Source organism: Lolium rigidum, chromosome 6 (assembly GCF_022539505.1).
Source record: "Lolium rigidum isolate FL_2022 chromosome 6, APGP_CSIRO_Lrig_0.1, whole genome shotgun sequence".
NCBI classification, from domain to species: Eukaryota; Viridiplantae; Streptophyta; class Magnoliopsida; order Poales; family Poaceae; genus Lolium; species Lolium rigidum.
This window is the reverse complement of record NC_061513.1, coordinates 134,243,982-134,263,376: the sequence shown is the minus strand read 5'-3', so window position 1 is coordinate 134,263,376 and position 19,395 is coordinate 134,243,982. Positions and strand designations below refer to the sequence as shown.

The 19,395-nt window shown below is 44.1% G+C and overlaps 1 protein-coding gene and 1 long non-coding RNA gene across 3 annotated transcripts; one reads left to right on the top strand and one right to left on the bottom strand.

Moving 5' to 3' along the window:
- Positions 1-359: 359 nt before the first annotated feature.
- LOC124667783 lies at positions 360-2,213 on the top strand. Of its 2 annotated transcripts, none has more exons than XR_006991403.1 (4): positions 360-1,020; positions 1,110-1,236; positions 1,697-1,745; positions 1,858-2,213. It is a non-coding gene; the product is annotated as an uncharacterized LOC124667783 (long non-coding RNA). The 2 variants fall into 2 exon arrangements; XR_006991402.1 differs by having other exon boundaries at positions 1,480-1,745.
- Positions 2,214-11,748: 9,535 nt separating this feature from the next.
- Positions 11,749-14,930, bottom strand: LOC124663312 (caffeoylshikimate esterase-like). The gene is made up of 8 exons (XM_047201036.1): positions 14,685-14,930; positions 14,064-14,093; positions 13,593-13,722; positions 13,358-13,504; positions 13,141-13,271; positions 12,581-12,718; positions 12,301-12,399; positions 11,749-12,133 (listed from the first exon to the last, which is right to left on the bottom strand). Exons 1-8 carry the CDS (start codon positions 14,928-14,930, stop codon positions 11,924-11,926), a joined length of 1,131 nt encoding a protein of 376 aa, XP_047056992.1. The 3' UTR covers positions 11,749-11,923.
- Positions 14,931-19,395: the final 4,465 nt, after the last annotated feature.

Sequence of the window (19,395 nt, the reverse complement as noted above, 5' to 3'; positions counted from 1 at the left end):
CGCAGCGGGGAACTTTAAGGCGGAGGAGTAGGGCGACGGCAAGGACGTCGCGCAGGAGGAAGATGTGGGGGAGAAGTGCACGGAGCTGTCTCCGAGGTGGAGACGACACATGGTGCGTTCCTCCATCTTTTGGCTTCAATTTGGTTTTGATTTATTCCTGTAGAAAATGAACATTCCAAATACAGAATTTCATGGAGGGGACACTAGGCTGATTCCAATCCGTATTGATTCCTCATTGATCTTTTTAATTTTACATGACACAAATGATACTAAGTTATTTCCTCAAAATTTGTAGGCAGTCGTAAGGATAGTCCGTGTGTATACGAGAACATCCACTTCTTTGTTGGGGAAAGGTCAGGGACACTTTTGTGGCTTACTTTTCAGCATATACTTTTGGTTACTCTGGGTTCAGAAAGAATTAAGAGGAAAAGCACATTTGGAAAGGGAAGAGAACTATCTGCACATGTTGTTTTTATCATCAAGAATGTATTCTGCATCAGTATGATGCCTGCTTTTCAGGATCCCTTGCACCTTCGATGTTAAGCAGGTATAATGATGCACTTATTTTAGAGTAGAGGGAAGTATTAGTACTACTCCTGTACATATTAGAGCATAAGAAATCTCTGAATTGTATCTTTGAAAATATATAGAACCAACAATACCCCACCACCTTTATTATGATTTATTTTTGCGTTCATATTGTTCTTCAAAATATATAGAACCAACAATACCCCGCCACCTTTATTATGATTTATTTTTGCGTTCATAACTCAGACACGCTATTTTGACTACTTTCACCACCCATACAAGTTCCAAATTTACAGCTTCCATCAATGTTTGTTTCATTCCTTCATGCCATTGGTATATAGTAGCACAGTACATAAAGAAACGTATGAATTTTGCAGCTTTAGTAACATATCCAGTAGTTGCAGACAAATACTTGATTGGCCAGCTTCCTCACTATTTGAAGTATGTTCAGTGTCAAATCAACTATGGAATTACACAGATCACACGTTTCATGTATGCAGTGCAATTTCATAGAATCCAAATCCAAGTAGCATGGATGCCTTTTACCTGGATTTATGTGTCGTCTGCATTCTTGGTTTCAGAGAATCAAAATTAATAAGCTGAAGATACAAACATCATTGGTCTTATGATAAGCTTGCTTACTTCAAGAACAATCAGGCAAGGACTAAATAGATGCAGAGTTGCACTACCAGCACCGGCCAGCTGATGGTAAGAAAAAAAGATATTGCTCTACATTTATTCACATTTCTTCCACGGATTATTCTTTCAGATATAACACATTTCGTACTCATGCTGCTTTGTAGAAAGAGAACTTACTCACTATTGTTAGGTCAGCATGAAATTCGACTTACTGGACTACATACCACTGAAGTTTTCCCTTAAACAATATAGATTCTTTCAATTATTCTTTGTATAAAATAAATTCGTTGCTCTTCCTTTCTTTTATATCAGGGGAACACAATGGAAAGATACATTCTAGCCAACCGGATAGACCAGTTTAGGGAACATGTGAAGGAAAAAAGCTCAATCTATAATTCTATAATATGTACGGAAAAAATACGAGGCAACAGACCACCACCCTTACTGGATTAAAATAACCTAGCTGACAAAAATTCACGAAGTCATTCTGAAGCCTGAAAACTTTCCATTGTTTGCATATGATGTGCAGCCTTTCGATGCACTGCATACATGCATAGGCGACATTACCCTTCTGTCAGGTATTCAATGAACAATTGTTTAAACTATGTATGCTAGACATTAGCCACTGTTCCTTTTCATTCATCTCGGTTTTTAGATTCCGGATTTAACACTAATTCAACCCCTCATTAGATGCTGTTGGATGGGTTACAATGCTGACACACATTATTCCGTCCAAGAAAAATCCAATGACACTCCATGGGGATGGCGTGCAAAAGCCTTTTATGCATTTGCTCTTTATAGAGCTTCATGTGAGCATACCATTGTTATACTCTGCCGGGCATCGGTAGCCTATACTGGAGTTTTTTTTGTTGTAATAAGGATAGTTGTATGTGGACTTAGCTGTGGTTTATCTTGGTAGGTATCTTATAATCTGTGCTCTACACTGAAGTTGTTTGTAACGAATTATCATACAAAGTTGTTTGTAACGAATTATCATACATTTTGTCTACAACTGTAATATGTAGTGAGTTTATATTGTTTTACCATCCATGACTAAAAGTGTTGTAATATCCTACTATGCAGTGAGTTCACATTGTTTGGTTACCTACCACCGAATGTGTGGTTCAGGCTTAGCTAACTTTATGAATGATATCTATTTCAGGTTATGCAGTTCAAAGATAGATTGGTTTTGATTTTTGTGTTATATCTACGTTTGTGGATAGGCCGAAGGATAGACCAACTCTTGACTGTATGTAGTGCACCTTTCCGTTGCCACTACTTAACAGTACTATGACGCATCTCTGGCAGTTAATGGTATCATCTGACGGACACTTCCTAGTGAATGTTAAAAGGAAAACGGTCTATTTCCTCCGGAGGCTCCATCGCGCCCAGCCTCCGGTGCGTGGCCACACGATGCGTTCAGAACTTCAGATCGTTCCATCCCACGACACGATATTCTTTTCCTGGGTCTCACCAACTCGATCACTCGCACCGCACCGTTTTTCCCCGTTCCTTCCCACCAGTACCTTATCCGCTTGCACTTTTCCCCGTCCCTTCCATGATTGCTCCCAAATCAACTGCCCTGCCGATGGGCTCGGGGCGCCGGGAGCCGGAGAAGGACTAGCGACGCGACCTGGCCGGTGAGGACGCGGCCTGGGCTGCTCGCTGGAGGAGCCGGGGCCGGTGTTTATGGCGGCTGCGAGCGCGGCGATGGTAGAGCGAGCGCAGCTGGCCCCAACTCCATGGCCTCTGGCCGATGCAAATCATTTGCTCCGCTCCCACACCGCCGCTCGCATCTCCTGCATATATCCTCTGTTCCGGTGAGTCAGAGATCGTCAGGCTACGGCTTCACACCGGGATGGCTCCGCGGCGACTTGATTTAGTCGCGCCACCAAGCCGGTGAGGCGGAGCTCGCGGGGATGGCTCCGAGATTAGCTGACGGAGTCGTGCCAGCAAGCCTTGCAGGTCGATTCCAGCTGCCTTTAGCTCCCGCAGCACCCGTCGTCGCCGGAGAAGAAAGGGTGCTGCGATGGTGTCGCTGTTTTTGTGAGCGCCATTCCGGTGGTACACAGCGGTGCTACACGGCCAGGCTGCCGGTGCTGCTACAGAAGGCAGGTGCTACTTCGGACGACGATTGTAGCTACTGCAAGGGGAGGTAACACTACGGTGGCGGCGGAGCTGCATATACTATGCAGAAGTGCTACAAGCGGTTGTCGTTGGAGCTGCATTTGCTATGGAGTGGAGCTGCAATCCCCGTCGGCGGAGCTGGGTGGAGCTGCAAATGGCGGGAGCGGAGCTACAAATCCCCACCGCGGGTGCTACAAAGTCTGACCGTCGGAGCTGCAAATGGCAGGAGCTGGAGCTGCAAATGGCAGGAGCTGGAGCTGCAAAGCCTCGCCAACGGAGCTGCATACTCTTTCCCTTCCGCCTCACAGCTCGCTCCGTGCAGCTCCTCTGCCTCCATAACGCCGCCGCCCATTCAACCAAGCTCCGCCCAACGCTGAGGCTCGATGGACGCCGTGCGCCGTCGAGGCACAGCCCGCGCCGCCGCTTCGTGTGGTCGCATGGCCGGCCACCACCAAGTAGTGCGCCGCCTGGGAAGGGCGCAGCGGCCGCGACGCTCCGCTGTCGCCGGAGATCGAGGCGGCGCCTGGCTCCCACGAATCCCGCCGTCGACGGAGATGGTGGCTGCGGTGGAGGCCCGAAGTCCTCCTCATCAACTCCTGCAACCGAAACGACCTCGTCGCCGGCCGTCCCTACGGAGCGCCATGGCCGTTCCTCACGGTGGTGTTGCTGCAAGAGGATCATGGAGCGCCATGGCCGTTCCTCACGGTGGTGTTGCTGCAAGAGGATCATGTGCACGACGGTGCTGCGAGGCTCAGGTGCTGATGACATGACCGGTGTGCGGCGAAGATTCATATGGTGTTTGTCGTTGCTGCTTTGTGGGCTATGGTGGTGCCACCGGCCATGTCCGGCGGTGCTACCAGCCATATTGGTGGAGCTGCAGAGTCATGTTGCTACAAACGGTTGACATCGTTGCTACATAGGCCTCCGCGCGGAGCTGCAAATGCTTCCGGTGGAGCTGCGTCGATGTTATTGGTGCTATGAAACGCAAGTATAAAAAATCGCCGATAATTTCGCTACAAAGGCCACCGGGTGGAGCTGCAATGGCTTTTGGATAGAGCTACAAAGCTAGCCGTTGGATGCTCAATGTTATAATAGATATTGGAGCTACGAACGGGTGTCGTCGTCGATGTTGCACAGCAATGTTATTGGGCAACCATGGAATAGGTTTGTGCTGCTGCCGTTGCTGCGAGGACCTCATCGGAGATCTCGTAAAAAAATTGTGATGCTACAATAGTATATCTTCTTAGCTACAATTGGTCTGCGTTGTTGCTACTTTAGTATAAAATTGTGCTGCGAGGTCTCCATCAGGTCTCCGGCGAGTAGTGGACGATGCTACGATAGTATAAACTTATTGCTTCAAATGTTTTGCTGGTTTGCTACTTTAGTATAAAATTGTTGCTACCAAAGCTCCGGCGATGTCTCCGACGAGATCTGCCTCCAACAATTTTTTCTTTTTATTTCTAAGTGAACCGTTTTTTGCTTCAATGAAGCAAAAGCGGGTTTTTTTTTGCTACAACGAAGTAATGCCTGAATTTCTACCTTCTGATGAGTCTTTTCATTTTTTTTTCTAGGCGAACCGTTTTCTGCTTCAATGAAGCAAAAACGGGTATTTTTTTACTGCGACGAAGCAAAGTCTGAATTTTGGCTAAAATTGGACACGTGTCATGCAGCGAAGCCGGAGGTTCGGTTGGTTGTGGCCTCCAGAGGATTACTAGCGCTGTCCATGTTAAAAGGGTCGGTCGGTTTCACGGACCACTACCGGTGCCACCATGCTCCGGTCACATCGTTCGGAATTCAGGGCTCGCCTTCGCCGCACGTACGGACGCGCTCGCGTTCTATGCTCGTAACTGCAACATAGGTAACAGACTTGGACAGTTGGACGTCTTCAGACACTTGCAAAACGCGCGTAATGTTCCCGATCGTCGCCGGCCGGGCCTAACGACTTCATGGGGCAAGCTAGCAACGTTCGTGCATAGCGCATCGCCTCCTTGCTCTCTGTATGTTGGCAGTGGGTGTTACTTGGAAACATATGTAGACAAGCCCAGGCTCAGTGTGTCCAGGCGACATCGATGCCCTTAGGCACCGTTTTCTTTCTTGGAGACGTCGCATTCAAGCTCTCCTCCTTCAAAATCTCGAATCTTGAAATCAACCAAGCTCATTTAATCATGGGTGTGCTCTGTTTCTGCTTGGGAGGTATGTTGGTTTGGTCAGTTTCAGCGCCGCGCCCTCTCAACAGGAGTCTTCGCCTTCATTGTTGGATTCAAGATCTTTACCTAGGGTGTGTTTGGTTTGTGCCCAAGATTGCCCCACTAAAATTTTGGCTAGCCAATATTTTAGTTGAGCTATTCCTTGCTCACAAGTTGGTCAACATTGGCTAAAAAATTAAACTAGAGTTAGTAGTGAAGCATTGATAAGCCAAAAAATTGGCAACTATCCAAACAACAACCAATCTTTTGGTCATGACCAAAAAGTTGGTAGGGTATAATTTGGTAGCAATCCAAACACACCCCTAGTTCCTAGTTAGCGTAGCTTTCTTCCTTTTTTGTATCTTCTATTGTCCTCCTTTGTTGTAATTGTGAGCTCGTAACCTAGCATATCCTTGTAAATGTTGATGTACTAGTGTCAGTTTTGAGCTTTATTAATTTAAAGCCGCCCTCTTTGAGCCTTATGTTTGAAAAAGTTCCTTAGTGAGAAAAGCGATCGAGCGCTACTAGCACATCATTGCTCTTTCTTTTTCTTCATTTTCCTTTTATTTTACTGTTGTGTGTATTCTTAATATTTTTTGAACATTTTATTGCTAGTTAGTATCTCGGTGATATTGGTACATTCCCTTTATCGGATAAAAGATGAGCATAACCATCTACCGAAGCATCTGCCAGGAGAACAGGCGCACGGGAGAACCATGTCACTTGCTTGGATTTTGTGCTCATGTAAGCGAGAATCAGAGATCATGTTCCATCGAAACCTTTTTCCATAATACTTAATTAGCATAAGACTGGTTTATATATGGCATTTCTATGACGACATACCATACCCATGCAAAAAAGAAAACCCGCCTAAACCGAGTGCAGAGGAGACCGTAAAGGAGGAACGTGTTGTCTCGAGCAAGAGGTCTCTAAGAGCTGTCTCGAGCAAGAGGTCTCTAAGAGCTCAAAGGGAAGTTAATCGAAGAAATAGATTAATATTTATAGGGAATTACTAGTTTAGTTCTCAGCTAAGTCCAGCATCGTTGATTCTTCTTTTCCTTCTAAGATTCGTGTTATGACCGTCCGGCTGTTTTGTCCCTCGTGCGGACATTGTGCGTGTGACTGTTCTGGTAGATGTGAGCTGTAGTTATTTGTCCTGGGCCTTTTTCGTTCAGTGTTCGATCTGTGTCCTATGGGCTTCTATTAGGGACAGAGATTTGGTGCTCCTGCACACCAGTGCTCCTGTTTTTTTAAAATAAAAATCACATTTATGTATTTTAAAAAATTAGAAAAATTATGGTGCAGCCAATAAATTTTCCCATAAACGAAAAAAATTTCAATTTCAAAAACAAAAAATTATGGGCTACACAAAAATAACAAATATGTGGATCTGAGTATGTATATTTCAAATCTTCAAGTTTCAACAGATTTTATCTTTTTTGTGTAGTCCACAACATAAAAATTTCATATTAAAATTTTACACGCTTGTAGGTTACGTTATTTATCATGTCCAGATTTATTTTTAGATTTTTTTTGAAATAAATATGTATGATTTTCGAAAAAAAATTAAACAGCAGAAGCACTGGTGCTCGTGAGCCAAAAACACTTTTCGCTTCTATTAGTCTCTATTTCTCTCTCTGTCCACAAACAGCTTAGTTGTCTCACGAGAAATCAACTAAGGTAACTCCTCTTCATACGCACAACTGCACAAGGAGGTTAAGGAGCGACGTAGTCACATCACTGAAACTAGAGCACAAGGAGGTTAAGGAGCGACGTAGTCACATCACTGAAACTAGAGTTATCCACGAAGGCATAACAATCTTGCTAGGAGCTATGTTAGTTTACAACTAGGCCGGCTTGTCTGGTTTGGGAATTTCCCGGATCCTATTCTCTTGTATCAAGTTTTATTATAGATGAATAAAGAAGGATCTGATTCTTAAAAAAATGGCCACACGAGCTAGTATTCTTTTTTTTTTTTTGTGATAAATATAGTAGTGTAGATAGAATACGTGGTGCAAGTTGCATTTTTCTTTTTTCTTTTTTTCTTAACGTGACGCCCAGCCAACTGACCAAGCGTCTGATTAATCCAGCGCCAAGATTTGTGTTTGTTGTGCGCAATGTGCAGTTTTTTTTTTCTGGGTCGTTGTTTTACATACTAGGTGTTGTGTTTTTTTTTTCATCTTGGCTGTTGCTAGTCTTCATACTCGAGATGCTAGTCTCTTTCGCCTCATTTTTTGTTACTGTCGAGGTTATAGTTTCTACATGGAGGAAGAGAGAGCGGCAGTTGGAGAAACAGGACTAGCAGAGAGGGCGGGTTGCAACTCACCTTTTTCTATATATTTTTTAAAATTTTAAATATATAAAAAATCAAAATTCTAACAATTGCAAATGAAATGATAACTTAGTTTTTTCAGTTGCAAATGGGCTCAAATTACTTTTTCAGTTGTAATTGGGCTTGCAACTGAGATTTTCCACTTGCAAGTGCGGTTGCAACTGAGATATTGCACAATTGCAAGTATGGTCGCAACTGAGATATTTCAGTTGCAAGTATGGTCGCAACTAAGATTTTGCAGTTGCAAGTGGGGTCACAAATGAGATATTTCAGTTACAAGTGGGGTCGCAACTGAGATATTTCAGTTGCAAGTCGGGTCGCAACTGAGATATTTCCGTTACAAGTGAGGTCACAACCGATATATTTCAGTTAGAAGTCGGGTGGCAACTGAGATTCTTCAGTTGAAAGTGGGGCGGCAACTGAGATACTTCAGTTGCAAGTCGGGTCGCAACTGAGATTATTCAGTTGCAAGTGGGATCGCAACTGAGATTTTTTTTTGTTATAATTAGGGTTGCAAGTGGTATTTTCTCATTTGTAAGCGGTGTTGAAACCGAGTTTTTTTTTCCAATTACAAGTGGGTTCGTGCGAAATTCCTTGTTAGTTGCAACTAAGATATAGTTTAACTTTTTCCCTTCTCAATGTTTGTGTGTATCATTCAGTACCTTGTGTTGGGGTTACACAGAAAATCTAAACTAATGGGACGCCACCCTATATACAGCACCCAACATGAAATATCTTTCTTGCAACAAAGCAGTGGCGGAGCCAGAAAAGAATAGGAGCCGGGGCCAACCATAAGCTAAGCGCCAAAAAAGGTGCATTGTAATGACATATTTAGATATATATATAATCAAAATACTAAATTGATAAGCGTAGATTCATACTAGTTCGAAAGCACAAAAATTGAAATGAAATATGATAAGTAATTGCTCACTGGATAGTATACGAGTCACAAACAAGATTCTAGATATCCAAATGCTCGTTCAAACACCAAAAATGGAACCTGCACAATTAGAAAATCAGAGTAAAAATTACTAATTCATAAAGCTATAAAGACTTATTCACATTAGAAGACATGGCACATACGATTTAAACACTAATGGCACCATGGTAAAATCCCTTTATGACTCTCGAAGGCATGAAACCGGCGTGTAATAACGACATCGTCAAGTGATTTGAATATCTCCCTCTCGGTGTAAAACATCATCAATTAATTGAACCAATCATCATTTATCTTGTTGCGCAATTTAGACTTGATAATTTTTATTACCGAGAAAGCTCTATCAATAGATGTCGTTGGCACCAACAATAACAAAACAACTTATTTTGATTCCTCAATTGCATGAGCCAACTTATTTGCCACTCTCTGTCTTTGACTTTTGAAATCATCACAATGTCTAACACAATTATTGTGCCCACTATCCAAACCAACAACATGCTTAGGTAAGGCTCTATATCCAATCACTAAAACCAGTCTTAGTGGAGACTTCAAAGCCAAAGTGTTCAGCCTTTCCAGATTGCTTAAATAGAAAATAAAAGAAACAATAAGCTGCATCCCTAGACTCACTATGTTCTATCCAATTATATCTTGAGTACCATGATTGAGAAAATGCACTTGAATGTGTACGATGAAATTTCAATATTAACTGCGTTGGACCCTTCAATATTTATGCCCAACTTTATCTTGAACTTCTCGAGCATATTCAATAACTTGTTTCCTAAAAGCAGGATCACATAAAACTTTGGCACGATCAAAATTATTATTGTTGGCAACATGAACCGTGGCTCTTGTTCTGGCTGCGCAACATGAACCGGCGGCTCTTGACGGACCCATATTTATAACGTTGTATTCGTGGGTCCAGATTATAGGCCCGTGATTCATTGTGTAATCAATCAAAACTATATTGGTAGCCACAGTGACTCCCGACTCCTCCCCAGCCCCTCCTCTCCCGACCCCTCCCCAACCCTAACCGCCGCCGCCGGTAGCGCCGCCGGGGCAAAGACCCTCGGGGCGTGGCGGCGGCGGGGGCCTCTCCTCGCCAACGTGGGGGACGGCGGGCGGGCTCTCCCCTCCTCAACGCACGCGGCGGCGGCCGGCGCGGATGGTGATGGGCGGCGCCCGGCGCGGATGGTGATGGGCGGCGGCGGCTCTTGCGCTGCGGTCTTCCCCCTCCCCTCCCGTAGGCTTCCACCCACGGCACACCGGTAGGGGCTGGTGGTGGGCGGAGACCAGGCCCTCGGTCTGTGCTATGCCCTCCCCCCGCCTCTCGTCGGTGCGTGGAGGCGATCTCGGGCTTCTTCCGCGTCACGAGGGCGCCCGGGGCAGCAGCCTTGGGTTCGACGGAGGAGGTGACTCTCTTCTACGCCGGAGAGGGTCGGCCTGCGGTTGGTGGTGGTGGATCTTTTGATCTATCACCGCGATCTGGCGGCGAGATGGAGGGGCATGGAAGCCGGCGACGGTGTCGCCGGTGGAGGGTTGGTTTGGCCAGCCCGGGATGGTCGCCGACGTGGGGGTCCGACCTGTATAAAGGCGGCGGTCCTAGGGCCTCTCTTGCGTGAAGAGGAGGACCTACCGGAGGCCTGGACTCGTGATCTGGCCGGGGGGTTGAGTTCCGGAAGGCTCCGCCGGCGAATGTAACAGTGCTTTCCCTTGAGTTTGCTGGATCGGAGGTATTCGGTCGTGCGCACCCATGCTTTTATTCCGACCGATTGGTTCTGGAGGGAGCGGCGCGAAGCTCTTTTTATGTGTTGACATCAAGTGACTATGGATCCATGATGAAAGTCGGAATAAGAGAATTTCATGAAGGACAGAGGGGAGGACTAGCTAAGGGAGGTTCAAGTCTTCGTGCTGTTGAGAGACTTGCTTGGTGTTTCGGGCTTCACGGAAGCGGTATGAAAGTGGGGGCGACAACACAGGTGAAGTGCAGAGTCCTATCTTTCAGGGTGAAAACCCAAGGTCTGGCCTTAACTGGTTGTGTCTGGCAATGGCCTTGGTGGAGGCATTGTTTTGAGAGCGGGGACTATCTTCAGGGTGAAAACCTAAGATCTTTGATCGGGCGACGACGGTGTTTGAGCACTGTTCCCTTCTTGGAGGCGTCGTTTTTTGTAGAGTCTGTAATTCAGGTGTTGTCTTGGCGGTGGATGTATTGCTGTTGTTAGGCCCGAGATACTGTAGCGGGACTTTTGTTTCTTAGTTTTCTTTTCCTTTTTTTGGCTGTGTGCATCCGTAGTGCCATTAGGGTGGTGCGTTGTTGCAGAGGCTGGGTGTAATTGGTATCTTATTGATATTAATATATTCCCTTTATCGAAAAAAAAATTGGTAGCCACGGTGGACCCAAATACTCCTAAGCCCCGGCACGTGCTTGCTTCCAGCCAACGGCGCGGCTTGTTTTGATCAAAATTTGATGAAAATTTGACCAGGGTTATAGTGTATCTAGATTTGATGAAAATCTTGGATCCGTCACTATGGTACACGTAGTATATTTCTTTGGGGAGGATGACTAAAACGGCATGTTAAGTTTCTGAAAGAATTTTTTTTAAAAATGATAGCAGTTGTTTGGTCAGCCAGACTGGTAAAACATTTCTTGCTAATTTGTGGTCAAGAAAACGGACTTGGCCTATATTAACTCCGAATGAATCACCGTTAACTCGCTGTAGGAACGCAGAACCCATGCCGCAGGCTCAGTTTTCTTCGCTTTGTGCTCTGAAGTCTGAGCACGCTAAAATGAGAAAACAGTTTTGAAAAGATAACAACAAATACATCAAAGAACAAAATGATAATAGTGACATAGCCTGCTGCTGACGGAATCAAGTTGTTGACGGCTAACAAATTAACGTAAGCATGAAGGTGGAGTCCCAGAAAACGAGATAAACAATCCCTGTACTCTACAACATGTTTCTGAAACTATGGCAGCAGTGACTTTCATGCTCGCCCCAGGCTGAAGGCCTCGATACTCAGTTTTATTATTTGACCCATCCAATATTTTTTTTAGAGAAAAGGCAATCACTTGCCTTGCTTTATAAAGAAAGCACAATATAGTGGGATCACCAGTTATCCATCCAGTATTAAGGGGACTAGAATTGTGCCAATGAATAAGACCATGTACAACCGTACTCAACAGTGTGAATCCAGCCAGGAAATGATGTCGTTGATGGCGGTTGAAATACGATCATCGGGTTCTCCCTCTAGGATAGAGTGGTAGGCACCTTCATAGAGCTTGAGGGTCTTGTCTTGCGTACTGGACTTCTCGTACAAGAACTCGCTAACGTGAGGGTCGGTTACCTGGTCTGCTGCTCCATGAAGAATCAGCAACGGAGAGCAAATCTGTGAAAACATGTATGGAGTCAGAATTAACATGTATGGAGTGTTTTATATTTCTACGCACTTGAATAAGAAGAAATGGCAATGGTTGCTTCTAGATCCAGGTTAGGCTTTAAACAACATTAAGAAGTAAATCATGTAGGGGAGAAATAGGTGCAAGTGATACTGACTTTTTCCAACTGTGATTCAATGTCCTTTGTAGCTTTCAAAAGTTCAACTGCTGTCCTTAATCTCATCTGGTCATTATATGAAATCGCATTGTACTCACACTGAAAAGCAAAAAAACAGAGAGGTTCCATAGTGTTTCAGTATTTCGCTAAGAATTTCAGCACAAAGAAACCAATGAATGTAGTACAAAAAACTGGTAATGTGCTATATGCTAGATATTACATTACAGAGAAACAAACTAAGCTGAAGAAAAATAGCAAGAAATTGGTCCAAGGGGCTTACTAATTTTCTTTTGACCGGATCTCTAAATCCCAAATCTCCAATGTCTTTTTGCGGAAATAGCTTAGCTTCTGGAAGAAGGCATGATAACATGCTCAGTGCCTTCAACACTGGCACCGGTGGTGTTACATCTTCTGAAATCTTGCCAAATAGAAGTCAGGGCCTTATAATAAACATGTTTAATGCATCCAATAATGAAGACAAGGAAATTTTACGTATAGCCATTGGCTTAAACACGCGCAAAAATAGTTTTCATAATCGGAGCAAAAATGGATATCTTGCAAGAAATTACTTTATATTTCAAGTTTGAATTTCACGTTAACTTAGTAGCATGGAGTGCCAAATCAACACAATATTTGGCGATATAGTTGATGGGCAGTCTTGTTCTTTATCATGGATCCCTTCAATTACAGGCTGTTAAAGGCGAAAATCTACATAACTTTTTTTGTGGGTAACAAAAGCACAAGTCACATAACTAAAAAAATATGCAGCTTAGCTCTAAAACAAGAGAATGGAATGGGACACCAAATTTGACGAGTTTCATCTATAGTTCTATTACTAACCTTGCACATAGGTGCAACAAGAAGCACTCCATCCCATTCTTTTGGCTGCTTCAAGTGTACTTTCAGAGCAACAGCACCTCCCATTGACTGCCCCAAGAGAAAATGTGGCAGCTCACGCACGTCCGCCCTGCCTAAACATTAGAAGAAGTTGCAGTATGATGCAAAGAATATATTATTGCACTACAGACCTACTGTTAGTCTACTGAGCATCACAAACCTCTTATTCTTGCATATTGCTCAATGACATGGTCCACCATTCCGTCGAAGCTTGCAATGTAGCCATGAAGACCATACGATAATCCAAAACAAGGATAATCCATAGCATATACTGCATATCCAGCGGCGGCAATTCTCTTGGCGATCCCTGATATTTCCAAGCTAGTAAGATATACATAAAGAAGCAGGCGAGGGAAAGAAAACTCTAAGCAGAACATAATAAAAGAAGTAATCACCTTCAAAAAAGAAAGTGCAGGTATCCCCATACCCATGGCAGAAGAAAAGCGCTGCCTTGGTGGCAGTGCCCTCCCTAGGCAGCCAACTCTTCCAGAATATTTCAACCCCCTTTGAATTGATCTCCAAATTCTACAGACACAAGTAATATCAGTTGTCACACAAAGGAAAATCAACTACAGAACAGTTCATCAAGATATATAAAAAATGCTTGCTAATGTTAGTTTCATTTTGAGGCTAACTGCAAGTAACATATTATGCCGGCCCCTGTAAACTTCTTAGTTTCCTCAATACACCACGAGCGTGTTCTTGATATAACCAGCTTAAGGTAGCTTTCTTTTGACGGATGCCATCATACCAACTTTACGACAGAAAAAAGATGTCTGTGTCCCAAATACATTGCATTTCTGCTAGGGAACTAGTTGAACCAAATAGAAGGGAAGGTCTATTCAGAATCTCTGTCACGTGCTTACCTCCTCCATCTTGATTCCCTTGGGAGCCATCTACAGAATGAAGAGTACGAGACAAAAGGTTAGTGAAATTAAAGTAGGGCGAACTCACATTGCGTACCGATTGGACATTATATAGAGGAAATATTCAGAGATAATCCCAGGACTACCGATGAACTATAGAGTAAGTACCCTTTGTTGGCATACACTACAGAAGAACGGGTCACCTTCGGAACGAGATTGCCCACTTTTAAACAGCTCAAGGAACAGAGCAACTACATACATACTATGTGGTATGTGCATTGAAGCGTAGTGCAGCCCATTTCTATTTTCATTGAATCGTAGGACTATGCTAACCCGGACATGAGTGGCGCACACGCAGTGCAACCATACAAATTACACACACACACCCCGAAATCACAATTAATTTCAGACCAGAAATGGTATATTTGATTTGAGTTATAGTCTGGACTCTGGAAGACTTAACTTGAAACATAGGAATGTTTGTCTACTTCTAAACTGGCGCTACTTTTGAGTTTGACCATTTGGATCTTGTAAACTGAAGCAAGCGCATGGTGAGCTAGCAACAGGATCAAAGCCAGACGTCCCAAGCGAATGGGAAGAGGGCAAGAGCATAGAGGGAACCTTGAACAGGCAGTGGTCGAGGGTGGGGAGCACGGGCGCGAAGACGTCGCGCACGCGCCGGCGCGCCGGCGCCCAGTCGAGGCTCTGCGCGGCGGCGGCCCTGAGCTCCTCGCTCGCGCCCTCCAGCCTCCGCAGCGGCGCCCTGGCCGCGGCGACGGTGACCGACCCGCGCCTCCCTGTCCCCGGCGGCGGCGCCCAGGCGCGGCGCGGCCCCGCGACCCGCTGCAGCTGGGAGATCGCCGCCATGTGGTGCTTGGCCGACAGGTGCTGTGGGCAGTGGGCGCTACACTCGAATACCTAGAGATTCCGGGAGCAAAGAACGAGGGAAGTTGGCGTCGTGCTCCTTGTCGAGACGCCGGCTTGGAGCAGGAAGAGGGCTTGCCCTTTGTTCCAGGGTTTGACCACCCCGCCACGTGCACTGAATGACTGGGCTTTGCTTTGACCGCGACTATGCTCACTTCGTTTTTTCTTTATTACTGTAATAGTGAAAGAATTTGGTGGTCAACTTAATCATTTTTTTACATCTAACTTTTATTCACTAATTGAACAATCCGAGAAAAACACAGAGTAATGCCAAAGTCGCATTTAACTGTTAAAAAAATGTTTTTTTTTTGAAACGTTAGGCAAAAGATTTGCCTTTCCATTGATTAAGAAGATAGTTGCCAAGTTTAATTATGGAAAACCTGGCGAAAATCGATACAAGCTACGAGAGCAGACACCCAAAAACACAAGAGTTTAGGGGCAACCATACTGTTTAAAACGGCTCAACGCCAAAACCAGAGCTAAAACTACAAAACAACTACTACGGCGGGGAAGCAACACCCGCAAGAACCCAGCAAGTCCGAGCTGCACTAGCCATCAGGCTTCTTATTTTTCTTCGGGCCACCCTTGGACTTAAGAAAGGGCAGCTTCTTCTTCCGCTGCTGCTGCGACATATGGCCACTACGGCGAGGAGATGCAAGCATTCACACATTTTGTCTTTCTCGGTGCCAGAGTGAACATGAACGGCGGTAGAGGCGGGCTCACGTGCACTAGAATTCCCTATGACACGGTCTCAAACTCTGCAAAGATGTCAGCACCAGGTAGGGTGAGCCGAGGGACAAGTCGAGCACACACCGTGAGCCCATGGGGGAAGGCGGTGAACAAGACGACGTGACGGACGTGAACGTCGGGGAGGCGTCCTTCGTGATCCGCGTGGCCTCACTCCAGGAATCATCCTCTCCATGGAGAGGCACCAAGCTTTGTGTCACAAATGGCCCCATGACATTTCGAAAATTGTTACTACTAGTATAATTTGTTGCCACTTAACTTCTCTCTAAGCTTCCGGTGAAGTGGTCATAGATTACTAAATCTGCACAATCTACACTAACCAAAGTTTGCAAAGTCACATGAGGCGTCTGCTATAAGTAAAAGCCTAAAATAGATGAAGACATATACTCCACACAAAATGACTATCAAATTTGCTTGGTTGCCATATTTATAGGGTAGAATGAGGAAGCATAAGTACTCCATCCATTCCAATGAATAAAACATCCTTATTTTCCGTTTCTTTCTTAACTAAAAATTACTCTAAATATATAAAAATTATTGGGATAAAATTAGCACATTTGGGAAGTGTTTTTCAATACTAATTATTTACAATATAATTAAGATTTTGTTGCTCAATTTTTCGTTCAAAGTTCGTCTTGAAATGCACATGTCATATTCATTGAGACGGAGGTAGTAACTATTTTTTGTTTCAAATTAGTTGACACAGTTTCGATTAGATGTGTTCCATATGCACATGTAACTCAACACCGTTCAGTGCGTGGGTTCATTCATCTTGAAATAAAAGCATTGTCAACAAGTTTGAAAAGGAAATAATAAAATGACATAACTGTTGACCGAACTAAATTTGATATGATACTTAGCACCAACATGATAGATCGAAGCGTCGGCAGCCTACTGGATCTAGAGGTTATAACCCAAGGGCGAAACACCAGGTGGCACATCTGTGCGACCTATTCCGTGCAACTTCATCGCCAGCGTCAATTCAACGCACCATGGGCACACATAGCTAACATCACAAAACCTAGAAGTTCCGCACTGAAGGTCTTGTCTCCAAACACAAGACACCATGAACAAGCAACACCACAAAACCTACTCCCTCCGTTTGAAGTATATTGTTTGATTTATTCACTTTAGTTTGTATCTAGTTTATTTTTATGTGTAGGTTCACTCACTTTGATTTGTATCTAGACTACTTTAAAAATATCTAAAACATATCTTATATTTATGCACGTTGGAGTTGAAAGAAGGCTAGGGTTTCTGGTTGTTTTGCGGCGACAGGCCGCCAGCTTAGCCATTTCCAATGAATGGGCTGATCTGCCTTGTCCCATGGGGCTGTTGAGCGATAAAAGGCCTCGGCCTAAATTTATCGGCTGGGCTCTACTGAACTTCAGATGGCCTAGGCCTAATGGAGTTGACATCAGATCCGGGATCCACTTCCAGTGGTCTGATACCCATGATTTTTACGATTCTCATTTTTTTTGAACTTTTTGAATGAATAAAGAGTGAGTGGGGTGGTTCTATAAAATATACTTCGAGAGTACCAGTGGCTATGACAGAGAAAAAAGAAATGCAGCAGTATCATACTTGCCAATGTGCGACTTGACAGCCGTTTCTAGTGTTAAGGATTGGTTTGTGATGAGATCATATGTTTTTTTTTTTTGGAAAAGATCTTTTGTTCTCTTGCTAGCTTTACCTGAGTTTAGCACAGCATGCATACGCCTCTCACCCTATTCGTACATTTTATTTATTTGTCTGTTACATTTTATTGACTAGTCCGTGATCCACGATAAATAATCAGCCACTTGATATTTGACAGCGAATGTGTGGATGTTCTTAGCTTATTCATACCAGCGGCGAAGGCAGGATTTGGCTGTACATGATTTGATAACTCAAAGTTTTGGGCAATTCTTACCAAGAAAAAAAATTCATTAAAGAAAATATATTAATATCGCGAAGATAATTAAACACCCATCCTCTATAACAACGAGATGTACTAAAGACATTACATATGCACACAACTCTACAAAAAAAAATATAAAAGATCTCGCTACGGTGATTAAAATATTGTAGCTGCAATACAAACCACTACCTTGATAGCACCCAAAATCTGCGCTCTCAAAGCAATATCTTCAACAAACCCATTGGCAGACACAACCAATTAAGACTAGTCCTTGAATTTTCATCCTGGAGCAAGTTCGTCATCTCAAAACAATGCCTTCAAGGCCATTTAGGCACAACCAATTAACATCAGACATTAGATTTTACCCTGAAAGTGTACTCATCGTGTGCCGCTCCCGCTTGCCGGTGTCGCTGCTGCAAGTCAAGAAACACGAAGCAAAGTCATCTTCGCCACAAAGACTCGGTTCGCCATTAGTAGACCTCAGCCCTGAGTCGCCATAACATTCTCCTCCACTGTCTTCTCTATGGAATTCGAAAATCGACATGTTCCATGATGGCGATAGATAGCGAAGCTTCACGTCACTTCCTCCTGAAGCCGCACGGCCAGAAATATGGATGCATATGACCGAGTTTCATCCGGTCTAGCAATCTACATGCACCTCTAGACATCATATCCTTAAGTGTCTCCGCCCATGCCTCAGACCGACAAAAGTGCGGAAAATATATCAGGTGCTCATCCAGCCAGTAGGAGAAAATGAAAGTGAATCTAACAACTGGTTGTGAATAGACTTAGCTTGATTTTCTATTACAATACTTGTGGGTGGTCTTAATCACTTACACTTATTATGATCTAAGGAAGATAACCTAGTTGGATCGCCAAGTTGATTGCTGAGTACACTGGCCTAGCTTAAGGTATCATCTGGTGGACAACACGTACCCCTAATTGACTCGTGTTTCGTGATCCGTTCGAAAGGTTTTATATAAGTGATCTCATGCTGGACCATCCAACTGTTGGTTAACAAAATGGCTAGGTCACTGTCATGCATACAGATGGTCACATCAGGACATAACAAACTAGCCATTTCCAAACACTTGAAGCTCTCTCTCTATATATATACTTTTTACCTATCCTCATCTATCTTAAGAAAACAAAAGACAGATGCTTATCACTGGATTAAAAATGGAACGCCCCAAACAATACAAATGGACAGGTCGATGGAACAAGTGGCAGCTGTTATCCGAACTGAACTTAATTCAGCCTTCACCGACAGTGTAAAATACCGCGAATTTCAGGTGCCGTCATCTCTCGATGCGTTGGCCCGTTCCTGGTCGCGAGATTGCGCTGATATAGTGCCGGGCCATGACGCGAGCATAGCTATGGCATGAACATAGTACGTCCAAATTTGGCTGGTCGAACAAGTGCTAAAACATCCTCGAAAAAAAAAGTGCTAAAATGTCAAGTGTTTGTCTTGGGACCAGATCTTAGTTTAAGCTAGCCAACAGCGAGAAAACTGTTAGATGTATATATCTGTATATTGTAGTTTCCCCATATGTTAGGGGACTTTCTGCATATGTGCACTGCGTACATGTACTATATATTGTGGCCTTTGGCCCCCTAGTAATACAACAAGCATATTACTCTAACATGGTATCAGAGCAAAATTGATCCTCTAGTTCCCCGGCCGCCGACGTTGCTTGTTCCAATCTGTCGTCCGTCGCCCGTCCTGCTCCAATCTCCCGTCTGCTGCCGTCCTCTGCCTGG

What these genes read in the sequence shown, in the direction of transcription:
- LOC124663312 (XM_047201036.1), bottom strand. Translation starts at nt 14,930, where the DNA reads ATGGCGGCGATCTCCCAGCTGCAGCGGGTCGCGGGGCCGCGCCGCGCC. An exon ending in CTGCACTTTCTTTTTTGAAG is followed by an intron (nt 13,505 to 13,592) that starts GTGATTACTTCT and finishes TGGAAATATCAG; the next exon opens with GGATCGCCAAGAGAATTGCC. An exon ending in TTGAATCACAGTTGGAAAAA is followed by an intron (nt 12,134 to 12,300) that starts GTCAGTATCACT and finishes ATGTTTTCACAG; the next exon opens with ATTTGCTCTCCGTTGCTGAT.